General features: G+C 47.7%; 1 protein-coding gene across 2 annotated transcripts; it reads left to right on the top strand.

Annotated features, from left to right (window-relative positions):
- Positions 1-5,478: 5,478 nt before the first annotated feature.
- On the top strand, positions 5,479-22,307 carry Dio1 (iodothyronine deiodinase 1). 2 transcript variants are annotated; one of them, NM_021653.4, is given in 4 exon segments: positions 5,479-5,834; positions 14,916-15,059; positions 18,723-18,922; positions 20,913-22,307. In NM_021653.4, coding segments are annotated over 4 exon segments (774 nt in total). In that variant the 5' UTR covers positions 5,479-5,497; the 3' UTR covers positions 21,006-22,307.

Below are 22,307 nucleotides of genomic sequence, written 5' to 3'. Positions count from 1 at the left end.
GCATGCGCACTTCACAGTGCATGTGTGGAAGTCTGAGGACAGTTTTGTGGAGTCAGGTCTCCATCTCTATGTGGACTCTGGGGAATCAGACTCAGGTCATTAGGCTTGTACCTGCTGAGCCACCTTGCTGGCCCTTACTTATACTTTTTTATAAAATCTATGGTAAGTCTGCACATGGTGCATGTATATGCCCATGTATAAGTGTGCATACTTGTACATGTATATGTAGAAGCCAGAGGACAACCCCAGGCATCATTCTTGAGAACTCCTCATCCACCACTTTGAGCCAAGGTCAATTTCTGAACTAATGTTACTGATGGTTTTGAGATTAGTTTTCTAGTTAATGAAGCATTAACTTGCTTTTAATTTTCTTTTTTCTTTTTTTCGGAGCTGGGGACCGAACCCAGGGCCTTGCACTTGCTAGGCAAGCACTCTACCACTGAGCTAAATCCCCAACCCTAGGTAAAGATTTTTTAAAAAAGCAAGAAAAATAGTTTACATGTAGCAGTAAAATATTTACATCTTAGAAAGAAAACAAGAACAGTGTATTTGAAGACATTACCCTTCAGAAATAAAGACGAAATGAAGATTTTCTTGTCAAACAAATATTGAGCAAATTTACTGCCAATGAATTATCTCGAAAAAAAATCAAAAGAACTTTTTATTAGAGAAAGAAAATATTAGTAAGAAACTGTTTTGAATGAAGTAAATATCACTAGAGAAAGATGAGTTAAAGTAAAGATGAATTTTTTTTATCCAAAACAATAATGGCAGCAAAGCATTTGACCATACACATGCACATGTGTGTGTGTGCGCACACACACATACTTGGACTGGGAATATCACTGAGTGTGTTTGTGTGTGTGTATTAGTTACTTATATCATTGCTGTGACAAAGTACCCAACAAAATGCAATTTTAAAGGAGAAAGGGTTTATTCTGCCTCCCAGTTCAAGGTCACAGTTCATCTAGGTAAGGAAGGCACGGCAGCAGGGACTTGAGGCAGATGACCACACTGTAACCACAGTCATGGAGAAAAGGGTGAATACATGCTGCTGTTCAGCTCCCTTTCTCCATTTTATAGTCCAGGATCCCAGCCTAGGGAATGGCACCACCCATAGTGGACAAATCTCCTTACCTCATCGAATGCAACTGGAAGGTTCAGAGCCATCCCCCACCCCCACCCAACCTGTGGCCAGGTGATCCTAGATTCTATCAATTGACAATTAAGATCAGTGAATAGCTGAATAATGAAATTCAAAGCACAATATCATCTATATTAGCATCCCCAAAATAAAATATCTTAGTATGAATCTAAAGCTATGAGGACAAGATCTACAAAACTCTGACTGGGAAAAGAAGACCCAAGAAACCAATGTGTCTTCCATATTCACACATAGGAAGACCCAACACAGCCAAGATCTCCATTCTTCTCAAGTTGATCTACATACTCAATACAACCCAGGGCTATACTTAGCAAGTTATATTGCTGGTACAGTGTCTTAGTTAGGGTTTTCATCGTTGTCAAGAGACACCATGACCAAAGCAACTCTCGTTAAGGCAAACATTTAATTGAGGCTGGATTACAATTTCAGAGGTTCCGCCCATTATCATCATGGTGGGAAGTATAGCATCATGCGGGCAGACATGGTGCTGAAGCAGCCAAGAGTTCCACATCTGATCCAAAGGCATCCAGGAGGAGAGTCTTCTTGTTGTCCTTTGTAAGAGCTGCCTTGGACATCGTGTCTCTTTACAGCAATGGAAACCCTAACTAAGACAGAGGACTAACTTTATTCAAGAGTTATTATAAAGACACAGTAGTCTCTAAGGAGGGTGACACATCTTGATCCAAAGGTGCAGGAAGAGGGTCCCTTCTGCACTGGGTGGAGCTTGAGCATAAAACTTCAAAGCCTACTCCACAGTGATATACTTCCTGCAACAAGGCCACACCTCCTAATAATGACACTTCTCATGGGCCAAGCATATTCAAACTAATATTTGGACATACAGTGTCCAAATATTAATTCTTGAGTCTCTGTGGGATAGAAAAAGATCTTAAAATAGTCATAATGATAATTAAGAAGAAAATCAGAGGCTATGGTGGTTTGAATATGCTTGGCCCAGGGAGTGGCACTATTAGGTTGAGTGGCTTTGTTGGAGTAGGCGTGGCCTTGCTGGAGTGGGTGTGGTCTTGTTGGAGGAAGTGTGTCATTGTAGGGGTGGGCTTTGGGATCCTTCTAGCCATATGGGAGACAGCCTGCTCATGGTTTCCTTTTGATGAAGATGTAGAACTCTCAGTTCCTCCATGCTTCCCACCTTGATGATAATGGACAGAACCTCTGAACCTGTAGGCCAGCCCCAATTGAATATTTGCCTTAGTAAGAGTTGCCTTGGTTATGGTGTCTCTTTACAGCAATGGAAACCCTACTAACACAGGGGACTATCATTATTTGAGAGTTAAAAAGATAGAGTAATCTCTAGGTAGGGTGACACAGCTGTAATCCAGTACTTGGGAAGCAAGGGTGGCGAGGCCAGCCTGGGCTACACAGGGAGACTGCTTCAAAAACACAAGCAAGTTAAAAAAAAAAATCAAGTGAACAAGAAGACAAGCCTAGACTGGGAAAAGCATTTGCAAAAGATATATGGAAACGAATCTTACTCAAAATATTCAAAGATTTCTTAAGATTACACACACACACACACACACACACACACACACACACACACACACACACACACAAAAGACACGTGATTTTAAATAGGCAGAAGTGGATTGTAGCTTAGGATGTGGTTGTAGCTCAGTGGTAGAACTCACCCAGAATGCACAAGGCCCTCAGTTCAATCAGCAGCACAAATTAAAAACAGAAGCCGTGATCCAGGAAGAGAGTCAGGTGGTGGCTGGCGAGAAAAGATGGTGCCGAACTTAGAATGTGCTGCTATGGTTCTTAACTTCACTGTGGTACAAAAGTGCCCGTGTGGTGAAGGCAATTGCCACCAAGCCCAGGGCCCTGAGTTCAATCCCTGGGCACCCACGCTGTAGAAGGAGAGAGCTGTCCTTCGGGCTTCACACATATGCCACAGCATGCATGGCCCCTGACACACAAAGAAGATAAATGTAATCTCATTTTCAATTTTACAATAGTAGGGCACTACTATTGTGCTTGGTAGATTGCTGTATTAAATGCTTTTTTGTTTGTTTTGTTTTTTGAGACAGGGTTTCCCTGTAGAGCCCCTGCTGTCCTGACACTCGTTCTGTAGACCAGGCTTTGAATTCAGAGATCTACCTGCCTCAGCCTCCTCAGTGCTGTGGTTAAAGGCATGGTCCACCATGCCCTTTGGCATTTTCAACTTTTGATATCTTTGACTTGCAGTGGGTTATCAGGAAATATTTATTTGCTTGTTTGTTTGTTTGTTTTTTAATTTATAAGAGCTCTGTGTAGCAGCTCCAGCTATTCTGGAACTCACTCTGTAGACCAGGCTGACCTTGAGCTCACGGAGATCTAACTACCTCTGGCTCCCAAGTGCCATCACACCCTGCTCAGGATAACATGTATCTATTATTAACAGGGGCTCCTCAGCAATGTCCTCAGAGAATTGCAAACTGTGTTGAGAGATGCTAAGGTACCAGAATAGCAAAAATGCAAAATACTGACGATACTGACCAAAGGTGTGAAGCAACAGATGCTAGGGGCATGCAAAAATATCCCTGACATGCTGCAAGACAGTGGGGTGGTTACTTACAAGACCAAGCACTCTTCCACACAAACCACCGGCTGCATCCACTGGAGACACAAATGATTCAACCAACTGTCTCCATCTGCCTCGGATCCTTCTATCTGCTTTGTCTATGATTTGAGAGCAGCCCAGAGGTTCCCCAGTGGGTGAATGGATCAAGTTTGGTGTAGCCAGACAATGGGGAATTACCACATTCAAAAGAAATAAGCTACCAAGTCAGACAACTTAACTGAATACCACTCAACGATAGAAGGGAAACAGAAAAAGGCTGCAGCTATGATTCTAACTTACATGAAGGGGCAGGAGAGGGCCCAGGCCACATCTTCTCTGAAGGGCTCTGTCTCTAGAAATACGTAGCCATGCACTGCCAGCTGTGACTGCATAAAGTATTTTTTATTATTGAAAGAACCTAGTCTTATCTTATTTGTTGTAATCACAGGATTTGTACATGCCTGGCAAGTGTGTTATCATTGAGGCACAATCCTAGCCATCCTTGGTATTATTAAAACATATACACACGGAGTTGGGGATTTAGCTCAGTGGTAAAGCGCTTGCCTAGCAAGCACAAGGCCCTGGGTTCAGTCTCCAGCTCCGAAAAAAAAAAAAAAAAAGAAAAAAGAAAAAAAACATATACACACATTCTCTCTCTCTCTCTTTCTCTCTCTCTCTCTCTCTCTCTCTCTCTCTCTCTCCACACACACACACACACACACACACACACACACACACACACACACACACACACACACGGGGAGGGGAATGTCAAAGAGAGTAAAAGCATTTGTTGTTCCTGCAGAGGACGTGGGTTCTGCTCCCGGAACCCATGTGTCACCCATTCCTAACTCCAATTCTAGATGATTCTACACTCTCTTCTGACCTCCTCAGGTATCAGAAACGCACACAGCACACATATATTTAAAAGACAGCTAACCTTGAATTCTAGTCATAGCCAGGTGGCGGTAGTACACACCTTTAATACCAGCACTAGGGAGGCAGAGGCAGACACATCTCAGTGAATTCCAGGCCAGCCTGGTCTACAGAGCTAGTTCCAGGACAGTCAGGGCTACACAGAGAAACCCTGTTCCAAAAAACAAAATGAAAAACAAAACAAAACAAAAAAAAACCACTAATCATTTGCAAGAGATTATTTTTTCTTTCTCTTCCTTTTCTTTCCTCCTTCTCCTCTTCCTCCTCCTTTTCTTCTTCACAGGGCCTGGAACTTACAAATGTACACCAGGATGGTTTTAAACTCAAAGAGATCCCCTGTCTCAGCCTCCTGAGTTCTGGGTTAAAAATGTGCTGCTACAGCAGCTGGAGTCTTCCAACAGACTCCTTTTTTGGTATTTTTTTGTTTTGTTTTGTTTTGTTTTTAATGACTGGATATTAATTGTACATAGCAAAGTTCATTGTGTTTTTCGGGATCCCTTCCAGGGTGATCTTTTCAAGTGTTTTTTTTTTTTTTTTTTTTTTTTTTTTAAATTAGAGAGAAACTAAGAAATCTGGTAACAAAGAATCCGGGAGGATAATTACTAGAGAGACCTCTGTGCCCTGGGTTTGGAATTTTCCATCTGATTGACAGCAAGGCAAACACCTGCTGTCCTGGCACGGTCCCCTTGTCAGGGTTGGCTGTCCTGGCACGGTCCTCTTGTCTGTCAGGGTTGGCTGCAGTACCTTGCACCTTTGTCCAGCTCCACCCAGCGTTGTCTGGCTGGGGCCTCTCCTTCAGTCTGTAGGCCTCAGAGCCAGTTCTGCCCCGTGCTGAGATGGGGCTGTCCCAGCTATGGCTGTGGCTGAAGCGGCTTGTGATATTCCTGCAGGTAGCCTTGGAGGTGGCTACGGGCAAGGTGCTAATGACACTGTTCCCAGAGAGAGTCAAGCAGAACATCCTGGCCATGGGCCAAAAGACCGGAATGACCAGGAATCCCCGATTCGCCCCTGACAACTGGGTCCCCACCTTCTTCAGCATCCAGTACTTCTGGTTCGTCCTGAAGGTCCGCTGGCAGAGACTGGAAGACAGGGCTGAGTATGGGGGGCTGGCCCCCAACTGCACCGTGGTCCGCCTCTCAGGACAGAAGTGCAACGTCTGGGATTTCATTCAAGGTCAGCTCAGGGGCTCGGCTCAGAGTAGTGGGGATGGGTTGGGTGGAGAGGTGGGACAGAAAGCAACAATCTTTCTATCTCCCATCCAGCTGCTCCTGGGCAACTGCTTGTCCTCCTGCTCAGTGGGGGAACTCACCCAGGTTTTCTATCTCTTGGCTGATGTCTTCCCAGGGTGCATATCACAAGCTATGCGCTCTGGCCTCCCAGCCCCTGGACATGGGCAGTTCATCTTTATCTGGCGAAATCCTTCTCAGCCACTTCCTGCAAGAAGCCCGCCCTGACTTACTCTTTTAAAGTGCCAACTAGCATCCTACACATTGCTTTATTGACACTCAAGGTTTGCAGTTATGAGTGGGTACTTAAGTTTCACCCTCACTAGACTATAAATTCACAGGGGGTGCCCCAGTCCGCATAACACATAACGTGTTTATGCGTCGTGAGATCTCTCAGTAGTCCATCCTTTTCTCCATCAGGTACAATGATCTGTTTGGGTTCTGGAATCCCTAAGTAGTCCTCACTGCTGCTCTCCCCAGCAGACCGTATCTCTGCTCTGCTCCATCCACTTGACGGCTGCCAGATCACTCTTTCCCAAGACGACCCAGCACAGCACCCTGCAGCACCGTGCTCCTGCACTCAGGGGGAGTACTGGGCTCAGACTGGTGCTCGGTCTTCCCTAGTAAGGCTTGGAATTTTCACCCCAGCGTTATTTCCAAGATTCCTTCATGCTAACTCTACTAGCTCAATGTGGGGCTTACCCATCCTGGGCTTGACTTCTCTGTACCTTGGCTAACACCATGTATGATTTGGGACACCCTTCTGAGTGGCCAGCCACCTTTCCCAGGGTCCAACTCTCATACCTCATCCTCTGAAATACCACTTCAGGTCTCTCTAATGAGCGAGCTGCTGTCTCCCTGCTGGACCCAGGCTTCCCTGCCTGCCCCTTCCCTCAAAGAACTGCTTCTTCCTACCCAGCTACTGCCACCCCTGCTCCCCCCAGCAGAGCTCCCTGGGAAAGAGATGTGGTTGATTTAGTTAACCCCAGGGCACCAAGACAGGGGGATAACCCAGTGCTTTTCAAAGCATGTTCTTTGGAATCCAAGCCCTTCAGATAAGCTTCACTACTTAAGAGTTTCCAGGGCAAACCAGTTTGGGAACCCCCACATCTTGTGTCAGTCTCCTGTGATCTCCACAAGACAAGAGGCACATGAAACACCCAGAAAGGCTGTAGGGCTTAAAAGTAGAACTGTAAAATATGCCTCCCCTCCCAACTCCTCTCAGGAAGCCTTTGATCATCATGCTGATTCCTAATGCCACCCTTGGGGAAGTGTTGACCTAACATTCTAGAGAGGAATGGAGAGATTTGAGAAGCCAAGCTGACTGACTAAGTGTCAGGTCAGACTCAGAATCAGCCTTCTTCTATCCATTTCACAGTGCTCCTTGATGGACAATCACGGAGTGGTCCCTTGTGTGCCAGACCCTCAGCTAAGCATCCAGAGCTTAGGCAAGATCCTTCTTCTAGATGTAAGGGCTTTGCAGTTCTGTGGCAGAGATAAATAGGACAGGCAAATTCAATGGTCCTGTGGGCAGGGAGGGCCTGACTGCCTGCAGGACTTGGAAGGCTTCCTGGAAGGGGTGTGTTTGGAACTAATGAATACGAATTTTGTAGTCTGAGGAGAATGTTCAAAGTAGAAGAAGAACGAGTCTCTCTCTCTCTCTCTCTCTCTCTCTCTCTCTCTCTCCCCCCCCCCCCTCATTAATGAATTTAAACTGTAACAGGAAAAGGACCTTAATTCATTCAGCTAACAGCATCCAGCACTGGCAGTGAGAGCCATGAGAACGGTGGTTTTTATCTGTGTTTCTGGTGTGCCAGACACTGGTGGGACAGAACGGAACAGAGACAATCTGAAAAGCAGTTCCCTGGAAGCCACCCGCCCCGGGGCCAGTTCATGGAGCCCACTTGTGTCCATTAACTGTCCTCTCTCAGTTAAAAACAAAAAATCTGTTTTCCAGGTGTGGTGGCAAACACCTGGTGTCCCAGCACTAGGGAAGCAGAGGCAGGAGGATTGGGGTCAGAACCAACCTGGGGCTCAAAAACTATTGCCTGGGTCCATGGCTCGATGGTGGAGAGTTTGCCGAGCATACACAAGACTCTGTGTTTAATCTTCAACCCAGAAATAAGAAAACACAGAGTGCTCAGCAAATCAGGCATGGTGTCAGGTGTCTATAATCTCCAAACTCTGGAAGTAGAGACAAGAAGATCAGAATTTCAAGCTCGTGCTACTTAGAAAATTGTAGGCCAGCCCAGGCTACATGAGGCCCTGATTAAAATAGAGAAAGTAGGATGCAGTGGACTGGAGAGATGGCTTGGCAGTTAGGAGTGGCTGCTGCTCTTCTAGAAATCCTGAGTTTAGTTTCTAGCTGCCCATCCATTTGGGCAGCTCACAACTGCCTGTAACTTCAGCTCCATGGGATTCACCTCCCTCTTCTGGCCTCTGCAGGTGCCTGGACATAGGTACACACAAAACACACACACATACACACACACACACACCACACATACACACACACACCATACACACACACACACCACACACACATACACACACACACCACACATACACACACACCACACATACACACACACACCACATACACATACACACACACCACACACACACACAGAGATACATACACACACACACGAAACACACACACACAAAACACATGTGTACAAAACACACATGCACACACACGCGCACAAAACACACGCACACACACACACACACACACACACACTTTTTAAGAAACGTAAAAGGGACTGTACAGCTTTTCCCTGATCCCTGCTGCTGTATCAGAAAGCGAATGATACGGGAGGCAGAGATAGAACACCTAACCTCCATTTTATAACACAGAGTTGATTTTCAGGACACTGACACAGCAAACGTGCCCTGAAATCACAGGCACTGGTGAAACAGACATAAGTGCCACTGGTCTCTGCCCTAGCACACTTCACAGATCAGAGGGAGAGGTAGAATGGGAGGGGGGAGGTTCTGGAGAACTCAAGCTCCCTGCCTGGGTTACGGCAGCAGGGAGGACTTTGGGAGCCTAGCAGCCCTGAAGCTCTGGGTCAAACAAGGACAAGAATGCAGGGAACAGCCTAGGACAGAGGGGGAGGGCAGGTGAGTTCCCAGATGTAGAGACTGGGTGCAAGGGGAAGCTGCTGAGGCCATCAGGGACCAGAGCTGGAGGGTGTCCTGTCTCCTACCTGCAGGTACACACACGCCTCAGGGTGTTGGTTGGTTTATCAAGATCAAAGACATCCCATAGCTCTTCAGAAACTCCCAGGCCTTTGACACACCAAAGGATGCTTTGGGTATAGATGCAGAACTCCTTTTTTTTTTTTTTTTTTTTTTTTTTTTTAGTATAGAATAGAGTTTATTCAGTACATGGGAGGGGAGTTGAGAGGGTAGTAGGGACAGAGAAAGACAGAAGGAGAGGGAGAGGGAGAGGAGTAGGGAAGTAGAGGCTGGCCATGAGCAGTGGAGAGAGAGGTGGGAGGGAAATGGGAGGACAGAACAGGGGCAAGAAGGCAAGAGCAAGAGAGAACAAGAGTCCAGAGCTCATTTTAAAGCCACCAATTGGAAGGCCATGAAGATTTCTTACAGATGGTCTAGTATAACCCCTTTGACTGTTTTAGACACAAAGGGCTAGAGTGGCACAGAACCGTCCAGAGTCCCATAGCGGGTTCTCAGTGGAATAAGAACAAGAGCTTGTGCTTCAGGGCTTTCTACTGATGCATGGGACACTGGAGCCTCAGATTCTGGGCCATTTCTGATCCTCTGCATGGCCCTAAACACAGACACACACAGACAGACAGACAGACAGACAGACACACACACACACACACACACACACACACACACACACACACACACAGTATGCACATACTCCTGACCAGCACACATGCACAGAGTTAAGGGGTTTCTGTATAGAGAGAGAGAGCCTGGGCCAGAGGCTCACATACTGGCCCAGGAGGCATGAGCGTGAGCCCAGTCCAGTCGCACTCTGGAGCTATTTGTGTTTATACAGCAGACCTAACCTCGAGTCCTTACCTGACACCCTCACGATGTGGCCTGTGGCCTGTGGACACTCGCAGTGTGCCAGCCATCAGCACACATATTTCCTCTTTCTGCTGCCAGGTAGACTTTGCCCTTGCTGCTCATCACCATGCCGACCACACTCTAGAAAGTTAAACAGATGTGCCTGTCCTTTCTGGGACCTGTTGAATTTTTGCCCATTAAAAGCAAAATCCCAGACAGCTAACGTTTCAAACTGGTCCTAACTTGAAATCAGTTTTCTTATCATCTGGAGTGGTTCTCTGGGGTCATTACAGTCTAGTGACCAGCCACTTGTCAGTGACTGGCCTCAGAGCCTCCCCTGAGAAGGCCTGGGCCCCTCCCTGTCACATGGAAAGGTTCATGATTCAATCAACCATCAGGGACAGAGAAGCCCCCCCTGGGGCCTCCCAGGGCCTCCTAGAAAAACAGTTTGTGAACCAGACTCAGAGGGCTTGGTGTCTGCAGAGAAGCCCGCTGTCCTCCCTTTACACTGGAGGCTGAACATTTATTTGTTTATTTACTTTTAAAATTATTTTGTGTGTGTGTTTTACATGGACACATGGACACGTCACAGCGTACATGTGGAGGTTAAGGGACAACTCAAAGGAACAGGTTCTTTCCTTCCACCATGTGGGTTCTGGGAACCAAATTGAAATCACCAAGCTTGGCAGCAAGCCCTCTTACCTCTGAGCCACCTTGCTGGCCCCAAGTTATGAAATTATTCTTGTGTTTCTCTCTTTACTTGAGTACTAGACAACTTAAAGTCAATATATAGCTGTGTCCTGACAAAGATACAGCTGCTGAGGTTACAGCTCAGTGTATTTATTGCCCAGCATGTCTGAGGCCTTGGGTTTCGACATCCTGCATTGCCAAAAAGTAAACTGAATTTCAAAGGTGCAAAGCATTTTGGAGCTTCTTTACCCTGTCCTGTTCTACGCTTTTCAGAAAGCCATGATCTCTTTCCTTGGCTATTATGTGCTATTTTAACATGTATGTAAGCTGCTTCAAACCCCGTACAGAGCCAGGAGGATGTGTAACGATGACAGGAAACAACGGGGCAGCTGAGGAGCTTCCGCCACCATCCAGCAGCAGCACGATCTTCAGGGCCGCCTCTCCCCGCCTGTGCGCTGCTGGGGCTCCCACTTCTCCAGTGCCGTCCCCAGTTGCTGCTCCGCAGCTCCATTCCCACTCTGTCCCTTCTCTATCCATTCCCACTCTGTCCCTTCTCTATCCATTCCCACTCTGTCCCTTCTCTATCCATTCCCACTCTGTCCCTTCTCTATCCATTCCCACTCTGTCCCTTCTCTATCCATTCCCACTCTGTCCCTTCTCTATCCATTCCCACTCTGTCTCTTCTCTACACAGCAGCTAGTGTGCTACTCAAGTGTGAAGTTGATTGTACATGAAGCTAGAGAACTTTGAAAGCATCAGACCCTAGTCTGGTTTCCTTTAACGAATAATTTTATTATGTTCAAATTTTATTTTTATGTGCATGTATGCATATAGCTACATGTACATGGGTACAAGTTTTCCACAAGTGTGCCATGGGGCATGTGTGGAGGTTCAGGCAAAATGGCTCAGTGGATAAAAGTATCTGTAGCCAAGTCAGACAACCTGAGTTCAATCCCCAAGACCCACATAGTGGCAAGAAAAAAGACTCTTGCAAGTTGTCATCTTCTGACCTCCACACAGGCATACCAACTGCACACACACACACACACACACACACACACACACACACACATATATACACACATATATATACCCATACATACACATGTACACATAAACACACAGATACAGACATACACATAAACACAAAGAAATACACACACACCTTCACCCACCACACCCATATACACACCCACATACACATGCATATATACCCACACTTGCACATGCACACATGAACACACACACACACACACACACACACACACACACACACACACACGACAAGGAGTTTGGGGTCCAGAGAACTAAAAGCATCTGTAGACTTGGATATGAGTTGCCTTTTAACAAGTTAGATCACATCTGCAGTCACTGTGGTTGGGATGTCCACCACTGGCCACCCCTGAGGGGTACCACCACCGGACTGAGAATGAATTCTATCTCAGTGACTCCAGAACAAAAGACCTGAATGGGGAGTGCTGCCTGCCCCTAGCTGCTAGGACAGGAGCATGCCCGTTTCTCTGGTCTTCCAAAGAGCAAGGCTGGACACACTGTCCCAGCAGTCACACGCAGACTAGAAATTCCAAATGAGAAAGAGGATTAAGGAGCCAGGTGGGCAGGAATTATAGCCTATGCCCACCACCCCGCCCCCTGCTTATAGCTCTGGCATTCTACCACAGCTAAAATAAAACCCAGCACCTCTTTCTCTGGCCCATGACAGCTTCTGCCAACTCCACCCCTAGTCCCCCCCTGCCACGTTCCAGACAGTGGTCCTGTGGGTCCTTAAACAAATTGGGCTCTGTCCCTCCTTGAGGACTTTGAACATTAACTCACTTTGCCTGAAATGCCCTTCTTCTTTTCTCCAGGGCTGATTTGTTCCAGTCCTTCGGCTCTCAGGTTGAACTGCAGCTCCCCAGAGGCCCCCCTGCTCCACCTGTCTGCAGTGGGCCAGCCTTTCTGAGCTCTTTCATAACATGTACAGGTTTCACAATGCTTCCCTTGCCCGTTCATTGCCTGTGGCCCAGCTGAACAAACCCCATGCCACATGGAGATGGATTCCTGATGGGTTCCTTCTCCACTGACTGCTGCCTGTGGTGACAACCCTGGCAAACTGTAAATTCGGAATAAATGCTTATAGGGAAAATGTGTGTGTGCTCAAAGCAGGGGACAGGAGTAAGAACCCTAAGGCCAAGGAGCTGCTTGGGTGATGTAGCTGCTTAAACAGGTCACGTCACTGTGTAGGGCGAGCAAACTTCCAAATAGATGTGTGGCTAGGGCTCAACAGGTCTTCAGCTTTAGCAATAGAAACCTCAGGATACAATAGCAGCTCACCTAGGGCTTTCCTCAGCTTTGACTGAGGGGTTACAGAAAGCTCCTGCCTAGAGCTGACTTCATAGGCTTGAGATCAAGGGTTCCCACGATCAGAAAGGCCTGGTGCTTGGGGATTCAGTACTTTGCAGAAGTTAGCCTGAGATTCCTCCTGATGTCCTCTTTTTCGGAGGGTGGTATTGTGAGTCAGGGTCTCACTACATGACTGGCCTCAAACTCACAGCAATCACCTGCCTCAGCCTCCCCAGTTCTGGGACTACAAGCTTGTACCACTATGCCCAACCATGAGTTCATCTTCAAATCTGCATTTAGTTGTTAAGCCTGTGGGACAATGGGTGAGCTCTGGGGCCCTAGACCTCAGGACCCTCAGCCCACACAGGTACAGCCTTTTCTGAATGTCTGAGACACACTATTCTCCAGGACTCACGCTTCTATCTCTGGGTGTGCCTTCCTGCTCCTACAGTGAATGTTGTCACTTTCTGCCCTTCTGGGCAGGATCACTAAACAGGAAAGGCAGGATCTAGTGTGGGCATCCTCCAGTGTCTCATCCCCATCGTGAACTGGCATTGACACTGTGCAATTTGGTAAGTGACTAGGAGGGACCTGGAGGGAGAGGCCTCCACCTCATAAAGGTACCCGGAACATCCAGAAATAGAAAAAGCTATGCCCAGTGGCAGGAAGGACAGGCAGGTAGGAGGGGGCAGCTGCTGGCTCAGCTTTGGTGCTCCTGGCTGAGAGCAGGTGCTTGGAGCTTCAATATGACCACGGTGGGCCTGTTGTCACCCTTCCAACATCCTTGGGCTTAGGAGAGTGTAGCGTTAAATAGCAGCTAACTAAAACACGTGACAGGTGACGAGAGAGGACACAGAGGCATGAAGAATCTGTATAGCAAACTTAGCAGCTCTTGCTTTGTTTTCAATGATGGTTGTTTCGCAGCAGTTCCCACCCCTGTCCCCTTTGGGATGCCATCTCCACCGTTCCGCTACATCAGAGCCCATCGAGTAGATCCGAGCTCCTCACAATAGCGGATGTTTGCTGAGCATCTCCTATGGGCCAGGCACCTTATTAAACCCATATCAGCATTGGTTTACTTAACTTTCATAATGATGCTGCAAAGTGTGTGATGTTTTAAGATTTACTCTCTGTCTGATGTGTATGAGTGAGAGCCTGTATAACGTATGTGCACCACCTGTGTGCCTGGTGCCTCAGAGACCAGTAGAGAGTGTCTGATCCCTGGACCTGGAATTGCAGGTGGCTGTGGACCACCTAACGTGGGTGCTGAGAATGGATTCTGTGAGATCAGAGTGCTCTAAAGTGCTGAGCCACAGTCCCAGCTCCCTGTAGAGTCTGTGTTTTCATGTCCACTGAGGAAGCGGAGGTCCTTTTAATAGAGAGCACTGACTTGCAAGTCCAGAAGCCAGTCTTCATTTTAACTCCATTGCTGACCTGCTGTGTGTGGGTGCCGAAGCAAGTCCATAAACTTCAGGTGCTTTGTAAAAATGAGAGAGAATGGCCGAGTGTGGTGCTGTACTCAGGAGGCAGATCTCTGAGTTCAAGGCCAGCCTGGTCTACATTGTGAGTTCCAGGCTAGTCAGTGCTATATAGGGAGATGTTGTCTCAAAAAAGGGGAGTAACTACTCACCCTGACTGTTAGCAATCACATCTCATCGAGGACGGGTGTCTGCCCACCTTATGAGCTACAGTCTGCAGGGAAGGATTTTTTTTAATTTGATTACCATCTAGCACCTTGTGGTCACTGGGACACCTAACAAAATCTCTGCTTTCAGAAAGTCAAAAGCCAGCCCTAACCCTCACTAGTCATGCTGCCTAGGCTTGGACTCCACACGGTGCCCGGGACTCATCCCGTAGGGACAGAAGGAACAGCATTGGATGCAGGAGGGAAGACAGTCCATGTGAAAGAAATCGTGCAAGCCGCAGCTCCTATGGTTCCTTCCTGTTGCAGGCAGCAGACCCCTGGTGTTGAACTTCGGCAGCTGCACCTGACCTTCATTTCTTCTCAAATTTGACCAGTTCAAGAGACTCGTAGACGACTTTGCCTCCACAGCTGACTTCCTCATCATTTACATTGAAGAAGCTCACGCCACAGGTACAGAGCCTCCCGACCTCCCGACCTCCCGACCTCCCGACCTCTACTCTTTCCATTTTTATCTTTCTCCCATCATCGGAGCCCATGTTACAGTTGGGATGGGAAGGAGGGAGTGAGGGGAAGGAGGGAGGACCAGAGAAGCCCAGTACTGGCTTTCCCTCCCTTCTCTCCCTCAGCTTTTTTTTTTTTTTTTTTTTTTTTTGGTTCTTTTTTTTCCGGAGCTGGGGAGCTGGGGACCGAACCCAGGGACTTGCGCTTCCTGGGCAAGCGCTCTACCACTGAGCTAAATCCCCAACCCCCACAGTCTGCTTTCAACAAGGGCATAGAGAGCAGAAGTCTGAAGAGGAGCATAGTTAAGTGAGGACTTGGGGGAGGGCAACTGGTTTGAGCACACTGACAAGGAATTGAAACCTGGTGTGGCACAGTGAAAAGGGGTGCTCTGTAGCTATTTTTCAGGACATATCCTAAGATCTAAAGGACAGGACAATGGTTTGTCTGGATCATAGCTCATTCAGCTTTGGTAACCCCCCATACTCCTGGGGACACTGCTAACACAGATGCCTTCACAGATCTGAGTTGAGTTCTAGATGATGCTACCACCCCTGGTCTGAGGACCACACTCGGAGGAACACTGCTGTAGAAAAGCTCTTTCGTACATAAGTAGGAGTCCCTTTCCAGCCCTAACCATGCCATTACCACTGTTGCCACACAAGGCACCTTGTTCCTATGCAAAGAAAGTTGAAACGGTGAGACAGGCTTTCCTTACAATGGATGGACAGAACTTCCTTCTAGAACCATCTACATCATGGTTCTTGAACTCTGCAGGATAATCAGGATATCCCCCATTTTCCTGGCCCTCGTGGGGACTGGAGCCTTAAATTTAGTCCCAGTCACAAATTCAGAGCTTGAAGAAGGCTTCCATGGTGGAGGGGAACCAGTACTCACCTGCTTGTACACATGGTGGGAGGCTCTGAATCCTTGTCACCTGGGACTCTGAAGGGTCCATGTCCCAGTCAGGGCTCTGTGGAAACTGGGTGAATGAGCATCCAGGCTGCATTATCTTTGCTGGCTTGCCCACAAGTGGGGGCACAGAGATCTCTCCGATCGCTTTCATCCCATTTGGCCAAGTGGTGCACCTCTCAGTGTGGTCTGTGCCCTAGTGTGGTATTGAAGTCCTTGAAGACAGGACCTCCTAGATTGCTGGTTGAAAATGCATAGTCCAGGACCCTAACCTAAGCCTACTATATTTTTAGTTCTCTGCACTCATAACACCTGAGAATTTTCAACTTAATACTGTGTTCATTTGACAGGCAGCTTCCCCTCTCATTCATATTTTGGGGAAATTTTAAAATATCACCAGATAATAAGTGCATGGATATTTTTTTTTTTTGGTTCTTTTTTTCGGAGCTGGGGATCGAACCCAGGGCCTTGCGCTTCCTAGGCAAGCGCTCTACCACTGAGCTAAATCCCCAACCCCAAGTGCATGGATATTTAAGATTTCCCATAAAACATATTTTCAAAGAATAGCTTATGCATCTGACCGTGGTGGTATATGTCTTTAATTCCAACATTTGGGAGGCACAGTAGATGGATTTTTAGGTTGTAGGCCAGCTTGGTCTATAGAGTGAGTTCCAGTACAGCCAGGGCTACACAGAGAAACCCTGTCTTGAAAAACAAAACAAAACAAAAAACAAAGAAAAAAGGAAAGGAAAGGAAGAAAGGAAGGAAGGAAGGAAGGAAGGAAGGAAGGAAGGAAGGAAGGAGGGAAGGGGGAGGGAGGGAGGGAGGGAGGGAGGAAGGAAGGAAGGGACAGTTTAGGTAACAGGCTCTTCAGCACATGGCAGTGAATCTCTTTGTGAGAAGCAGCCCTGAGCAGTCAGTCCACTGAGATCTGTAGTCTCCATAGCTGAGAAGAGACAGGGCTTTGACAGTTTTAGAGATGACAGTTGGTGCTCAGCCAAAGCTGGTTATTTCTGGGGTGGCAGTTCTCAACTTCCATAAGGTCACCTGGAGATCCTATCTGGATGCTGGCGGGCTGGGGTGTGGCCAGGGAAAGCCAGGACAGCTGGCCTAGGGGACCACACTTTGAGGAACAGAGTCTTAGAGGGTCCAGCTTTCATTTCCAAAAGAGTAAGTTGCTAGCAGGCTAGGGTCAACTCAGCACTGACTCCTGGTTCTGGTGTCCGATGCATTTGTCTTGAAGTCAGACCCAGGACGTCTCACCCTTTCCAGAACTCAGACCTGTCCACCCACCTGAGCCCCTAAGGAAAAGCTTCCTGTAATTGTCACCTCTGGGTCTTGCTCCCCCACGGCAGACAATTCTTCCTTCCCGTCTCCTGCTCTGAGATGCTTGCTTTATCAATCAGACAGAACTGGACATGAACTTCAGAGACAAAATGTCCAGAACTGGTGTCACCAAATATAGGGACCCCGGAGTCTGTAGCCAAAGTCAGTTGCTTGGCTTTCACGGTTTACCCAGGTAAAATGCAGGGGCTCATGACGCAGTGGGATGAATGGTCACAGGCTGTGTTTCAACTTGGATCCAGGTCCTGGTCCATCATGTGCTGACCATGTGACCTCAGTCAACTTCCTGACTTGTTTTTCTACTTCAAGCATAGAAGGACAGCGCTGCCTTGCAGAATCACTCGGCTGTGTTCAACAAGCTCTTGCTGTGCTCCAGCCCGTGCTGGGCCCAGGGAGGGAGAAATGAGCCTCCTTCCTGTAGGAGCGCACCTTTAAAACTGAAAGACATTAAGGAGCCTGGGATCTAGCTTGAGAGTGACAGGAATCCATCAAAAGGTCAAGGCAGGGGAGTGACAAGGGCAGACTTGCATTTTGGGAAGAACACTGTGGTAAGAAATGGAAGAGTTGTTGAGATTCCAGAAGAGTAGATTTTGGTTTGGTTTGGTTTTGGGTTGTGCTTTTGAGATGGGTTTTTCTGATGTGGCCCTGGGTGGCCTGGAACTCAGTCTGTATCCCATGCTGGCCTCTGCAGACCCTGCTGTCTCTGCCTCTGGAATGCTGGGATTAAGGCATGCAACACTGTTACCCAGCCAGACTAGTGGTTCTTAAACTGTCCAGTACATAAGAATCATGGAGAAAAGTGTGAAAACGCAAGCTTAAGAACGCCTTCCTTGATGGCCTAGAGCAAGACCTGGTTACTAACAGGGGTTTGGGGTGAGGATGGGAGTCACGGAGAACGGGAAGGGGTAGAGGAGTCGGGGAGATGGGATGGGACCAGGACTGAACACGGGACCTCACACCGAGATAACCCCAACTCTGACCTTTGCTTCTAACTTCGGTTGAGGCACCAACAACCTCGACATGCTGGGAGCTGGCTCCACTCTCGCTGCCACCCTAGACAGGCTGACTCTTCCTCTAACAAAGCCCCCTCAGTGGTTCAAAGGTAGACGGAAGATCAAGAGCCACTTTGTCCAACTATCTCTCATTGAAGACCTGAGGCCTGCCAGTCGGCTACACGGGTAGTGCTTTGGTTCTGGTAACCTCCTGTGTGGCCTTGCATTTCATCTCTGACGGGAGACTTGGCCGATTTCTCTAACAGGACACTGCTATGTGAGGCTTTCTGTTAAAAATAGGTGGGACTTAGACTCTGGGAACTGTCTGTCACATCTGTGCGGCTGCAGTCTAACCTTCCTCTTGCAGATGGATGGGCTTTTAAGAACAACGTGGACATCAGGCAGCACCGAAGCCTCCAGGACCGCCTGCGGGCAGCACATCTGCTGCTGGCCAGGAGCCCCCAGTGTCCTGTGGTGGTGGACACAATGCAGAACCAGAGCAGCCAGCTCTATGCAGCTCTGCCTGAGAGGCTCTATGTGATACAGGAAGGCAGGATCTGCTACAAGGTGATGAGCTAGGCTCAGGGTCCAGGGAAGGGGAAGGGGATTAGTGTCACAGGGGCAGAAGAGGATTTCATCCTAGGGAGAGCACCACTCCATTATTTCTCACACATGTAACCTGGGGAGTCCTCACACCTCAAAGCCTTCCTGTCTTCTCTCTTGCAAAATGAGATTGGTCTTTGCCCCGTGCTGTATGAAGCGGTGACCACAAACACGCTAGTTGTTGACTAGAGGTGCAATCTCCTGGCTTCCCCAGCATCCAATGGCTGGCTTAATCTTTATCTCTTGGTGTTGTTTAGTTTTTATTTATTTATCTGTCTGTCTGTCTGTCTATCTATCTATCTATCTATCTATCTATCTATCTATCTTATTTGAGACCGGGTCTCTCTGCATAGCTTCAGCTGTCCTGGAACTCACCAGGCTGGCCTTGAACTCACAGAGCTCTGCCTGCCTCTGCCTTCCAAATGCTGGGATTGAAGGCATGTACTTTAATTCCTAGCCTTCAGTTTTGTTTTTAAAATTACATTTGAATTTGTCTTGCACATGTGGAGGGGGAAACGCTGCCATGAGTGTGTATGGGTCAGAAGGTAATTTGTGGGGGTCAGTTTCTCCTTTCACTAGGTGAGTCTTGAGGATGAAACTCGGGACATCAGGCTTGGCAGCAGACACACTCACCCACTGAGCCGTCTTCACTGGCCCTTGGCTGAATGGAAAATGGTTCCATTTTATATATGATCTTCAGAGAAGGAATGGCTTGCTCAAGGTCACCAGGCAAGCAGTAGAGGGAGGCTCTGGTACTAACACTGCTGAGGTGACCTGCTGGCTAGAAGTTAGAAATGAAATAGGAAAATGCCTTGGAAACAGGGTCAGCCCAGCTTCATGGCTGCTGTCACACAGACGTCGTTACTGGAATACTGACTGCAAACAGGCAAATCTCTGGGGAACCATGGACAGGGAGTCTAGCCTAATTGGTAAACTCCGGACCAGTGAGAGACCACGTCTCAAAAAAGCAAGGCTAGAGCTGGAAAGATGGATCAGCAGTTAAGAGGCTTCCAGAGAATCTGAGGTCGGTTCCCAGCAGGAAGCTCAGAACCATCTGCACTTCCACCTCCACAGGATGCCATGCCTTCTTTTGAAGTCCATGAATACTGCTCTGGGGTGTATAGACTCACCCCTTCCCATATAGAGAATTTTAAAAATATGACTAAAGATCAATACCCAAGGTTGACCTCTGGCTTCCACATGTACCTACACACACACATACACACACACACACACACACACACACACACACACACACACACACAAATATACACACATACACTCACACAGACACAGAGGAGGGAATGGGGTAACAATAGAGTCAGCCTAGCAAGCTTGGGGAGGATTATTTAATGGGAATATGGGAACTCTGTAAGCAAGGTGTGAGGCACACTAAAGCAAGGCATGGGTAGGGAATTCGGCATTTAGAGGGCCAGGATCTGGTTCTGGACCAGAAATCATCTTCCTCCAAAGGCCAAGGAGAGCCACAGGAAGTTTCTGGGCAGGAAAAGCATGGTCTGATCAGGTCTGTGCTTTCAAAAGATCACTGGTGTCTGTGGAGAGAGAGGACAAAGAGCAGCGACTAAGGACAGGAAGTAAGATTCTTGCCCAAATCGGGTTGAAGAGGACTGAGCTAGGGCAGAGGGTCTGGACGGCCAGAGGTCGGTCTGCAGAAGGAACTCAGCGTGAAGGCTGATGTTTCAAGAGGAGCTTATGGTCTGGTCCCCTTCTCCCAGACCTCTCCTGTTTCCCCTCCTACTTCTCGGCCCTTTCTTAAATTGTAGAGAGTGTTGGACCACTCTCCACAATTTCCAAGCGACCTGACCCACCTCAAGGCTGTAACTGTCCTGTGCTGACAACGTAGATATCCTTAGCTGAGATCTCTCAGCCATACCCCAGACATGACAGGCATTGTACAGTGAGATCTCTGACACCTGACTCACCTCTCTTGCAGGGTAAACCTGGCCCTTGGAACTACAATCCTGAGGAAGTCCGAGCTGTTCTGGAAAAGCTTTGCATCCCACCTGGACACATGCCTCAGTTCTAGGGGGCCAGCAGGAAGGTCCCCCAAGCTTGGTACTCCTCCCCACCAGTACAGATGTCCTTTAGCTTTGACCTTCGTTCCCAGATCAATTACTAGCTCAGATTTTTCTGATCTGAACAAATAACTACCCGGGAGGCAATTCAGTTCACAGCACCCAACCAGCACAAATTGTTACAACCAGAGATAAAGCAATACCGAGCTGTTAGCAAAAGTAAGTGTGCAGCTTTGCACCACTCCCATAGCGGAGACCAATCCAGTGTGTGCCCCTTCTGGTGGAAGGGTACTCATGCTTGGTTGGCTGACTTCTGAAGTGTAGTGACTCATGATGATGACGTCAAAAGCTCAATCCATTTGCCCAAGTTTGCCACTCATAGAATCAGTTGTTTAGTACCAAGCGACAGGCAGGCGTATTTCTACTTGTAGGAACCAAAGACATTGGAAACACTTTTCTGGCCCTAAGATTGAAATCCGTTAATATTGTTGGTGATAGGTGTTTCCATGGCAACCTATAATCTAATTCTGCTCCCTCTACCATCTTTGAATAGATTGCAGAGAAATCTGGCTCTCTGGTACTGACACAAAAGCTTTATAACTTTAACTAAACCAAATCACAGGCGCCAGCAAAAACTGCCATTCCCCTGCTGTAACTCTGTTCCACTGGCGCCCAGTCTCTTACTGGTCTTTCATGTTAGATGGCTTTGGACTGACGGGTAGCCATGGGTTCATCTGTCATGTCTGCTTCTTTTTATATTTGTTTATGATGGTCACAGTGTAAAGTTCACACAGCTGTGACTTGATTTTTAAAAATGTTGGAAGATGCAGCAAGCTAACGATTAAAATCCGTCAGGCTATTTTTGAATGGCTCCGGTGTGATCCTTACAATTTCCTTTCTGACTTGTGTATGTGGGCCTGCTCTGCCGTCTTTTCCGATAGCCCACGTGTAATGTAATCAGCTAAGGCATCGTTTGCTGGAGGGACCCCGTCCTGGAGGAAGAAGCTCGTATGTGGCACGCATCCAACATGTTGTCCTGTGAAGTGTTGTGGAAGGGACGTGGCTGTTCACGTCACAGCAAAGCACCTTTAGGGGTGATGCGTGAATGGACCTGGGGAGCATTCTCCAGCATCCAAACAGTTCCTCCTTGGCTCTGCCTTAGGGGCTACACCCAATACTGTAACATTGCATTTATGTATGGATTTAGGTGAGTCAGGATCTAGCTATAAAGTCGAGAGTGGCTGTGAACTTACAATCTTCAGACTCAGAGTAGCTGGGATTCCAGGTCTGTCCCCCTATATAAAAAATGTTTT

Source organism: Rattus norvegicus, chromosome 5 (genome assembly GCF_021556685.1).
Source record: "Rattus norvegicus strain SHRSP/BbbUtx chromosome 5, alternate assembly SHRSP_T2T, whole genome shotgun sequence".
NCBI lineage: Eukaryota > Metazoa > Chordata > Mammalia > Rodentia > Muridae > Rattus > Rattus norvegicus.
The sequence above is the reverse complement of the archived record's forward strand: the minus strand, read 5'-3'. Positions and strand labels throughout refer to the sequence as shown.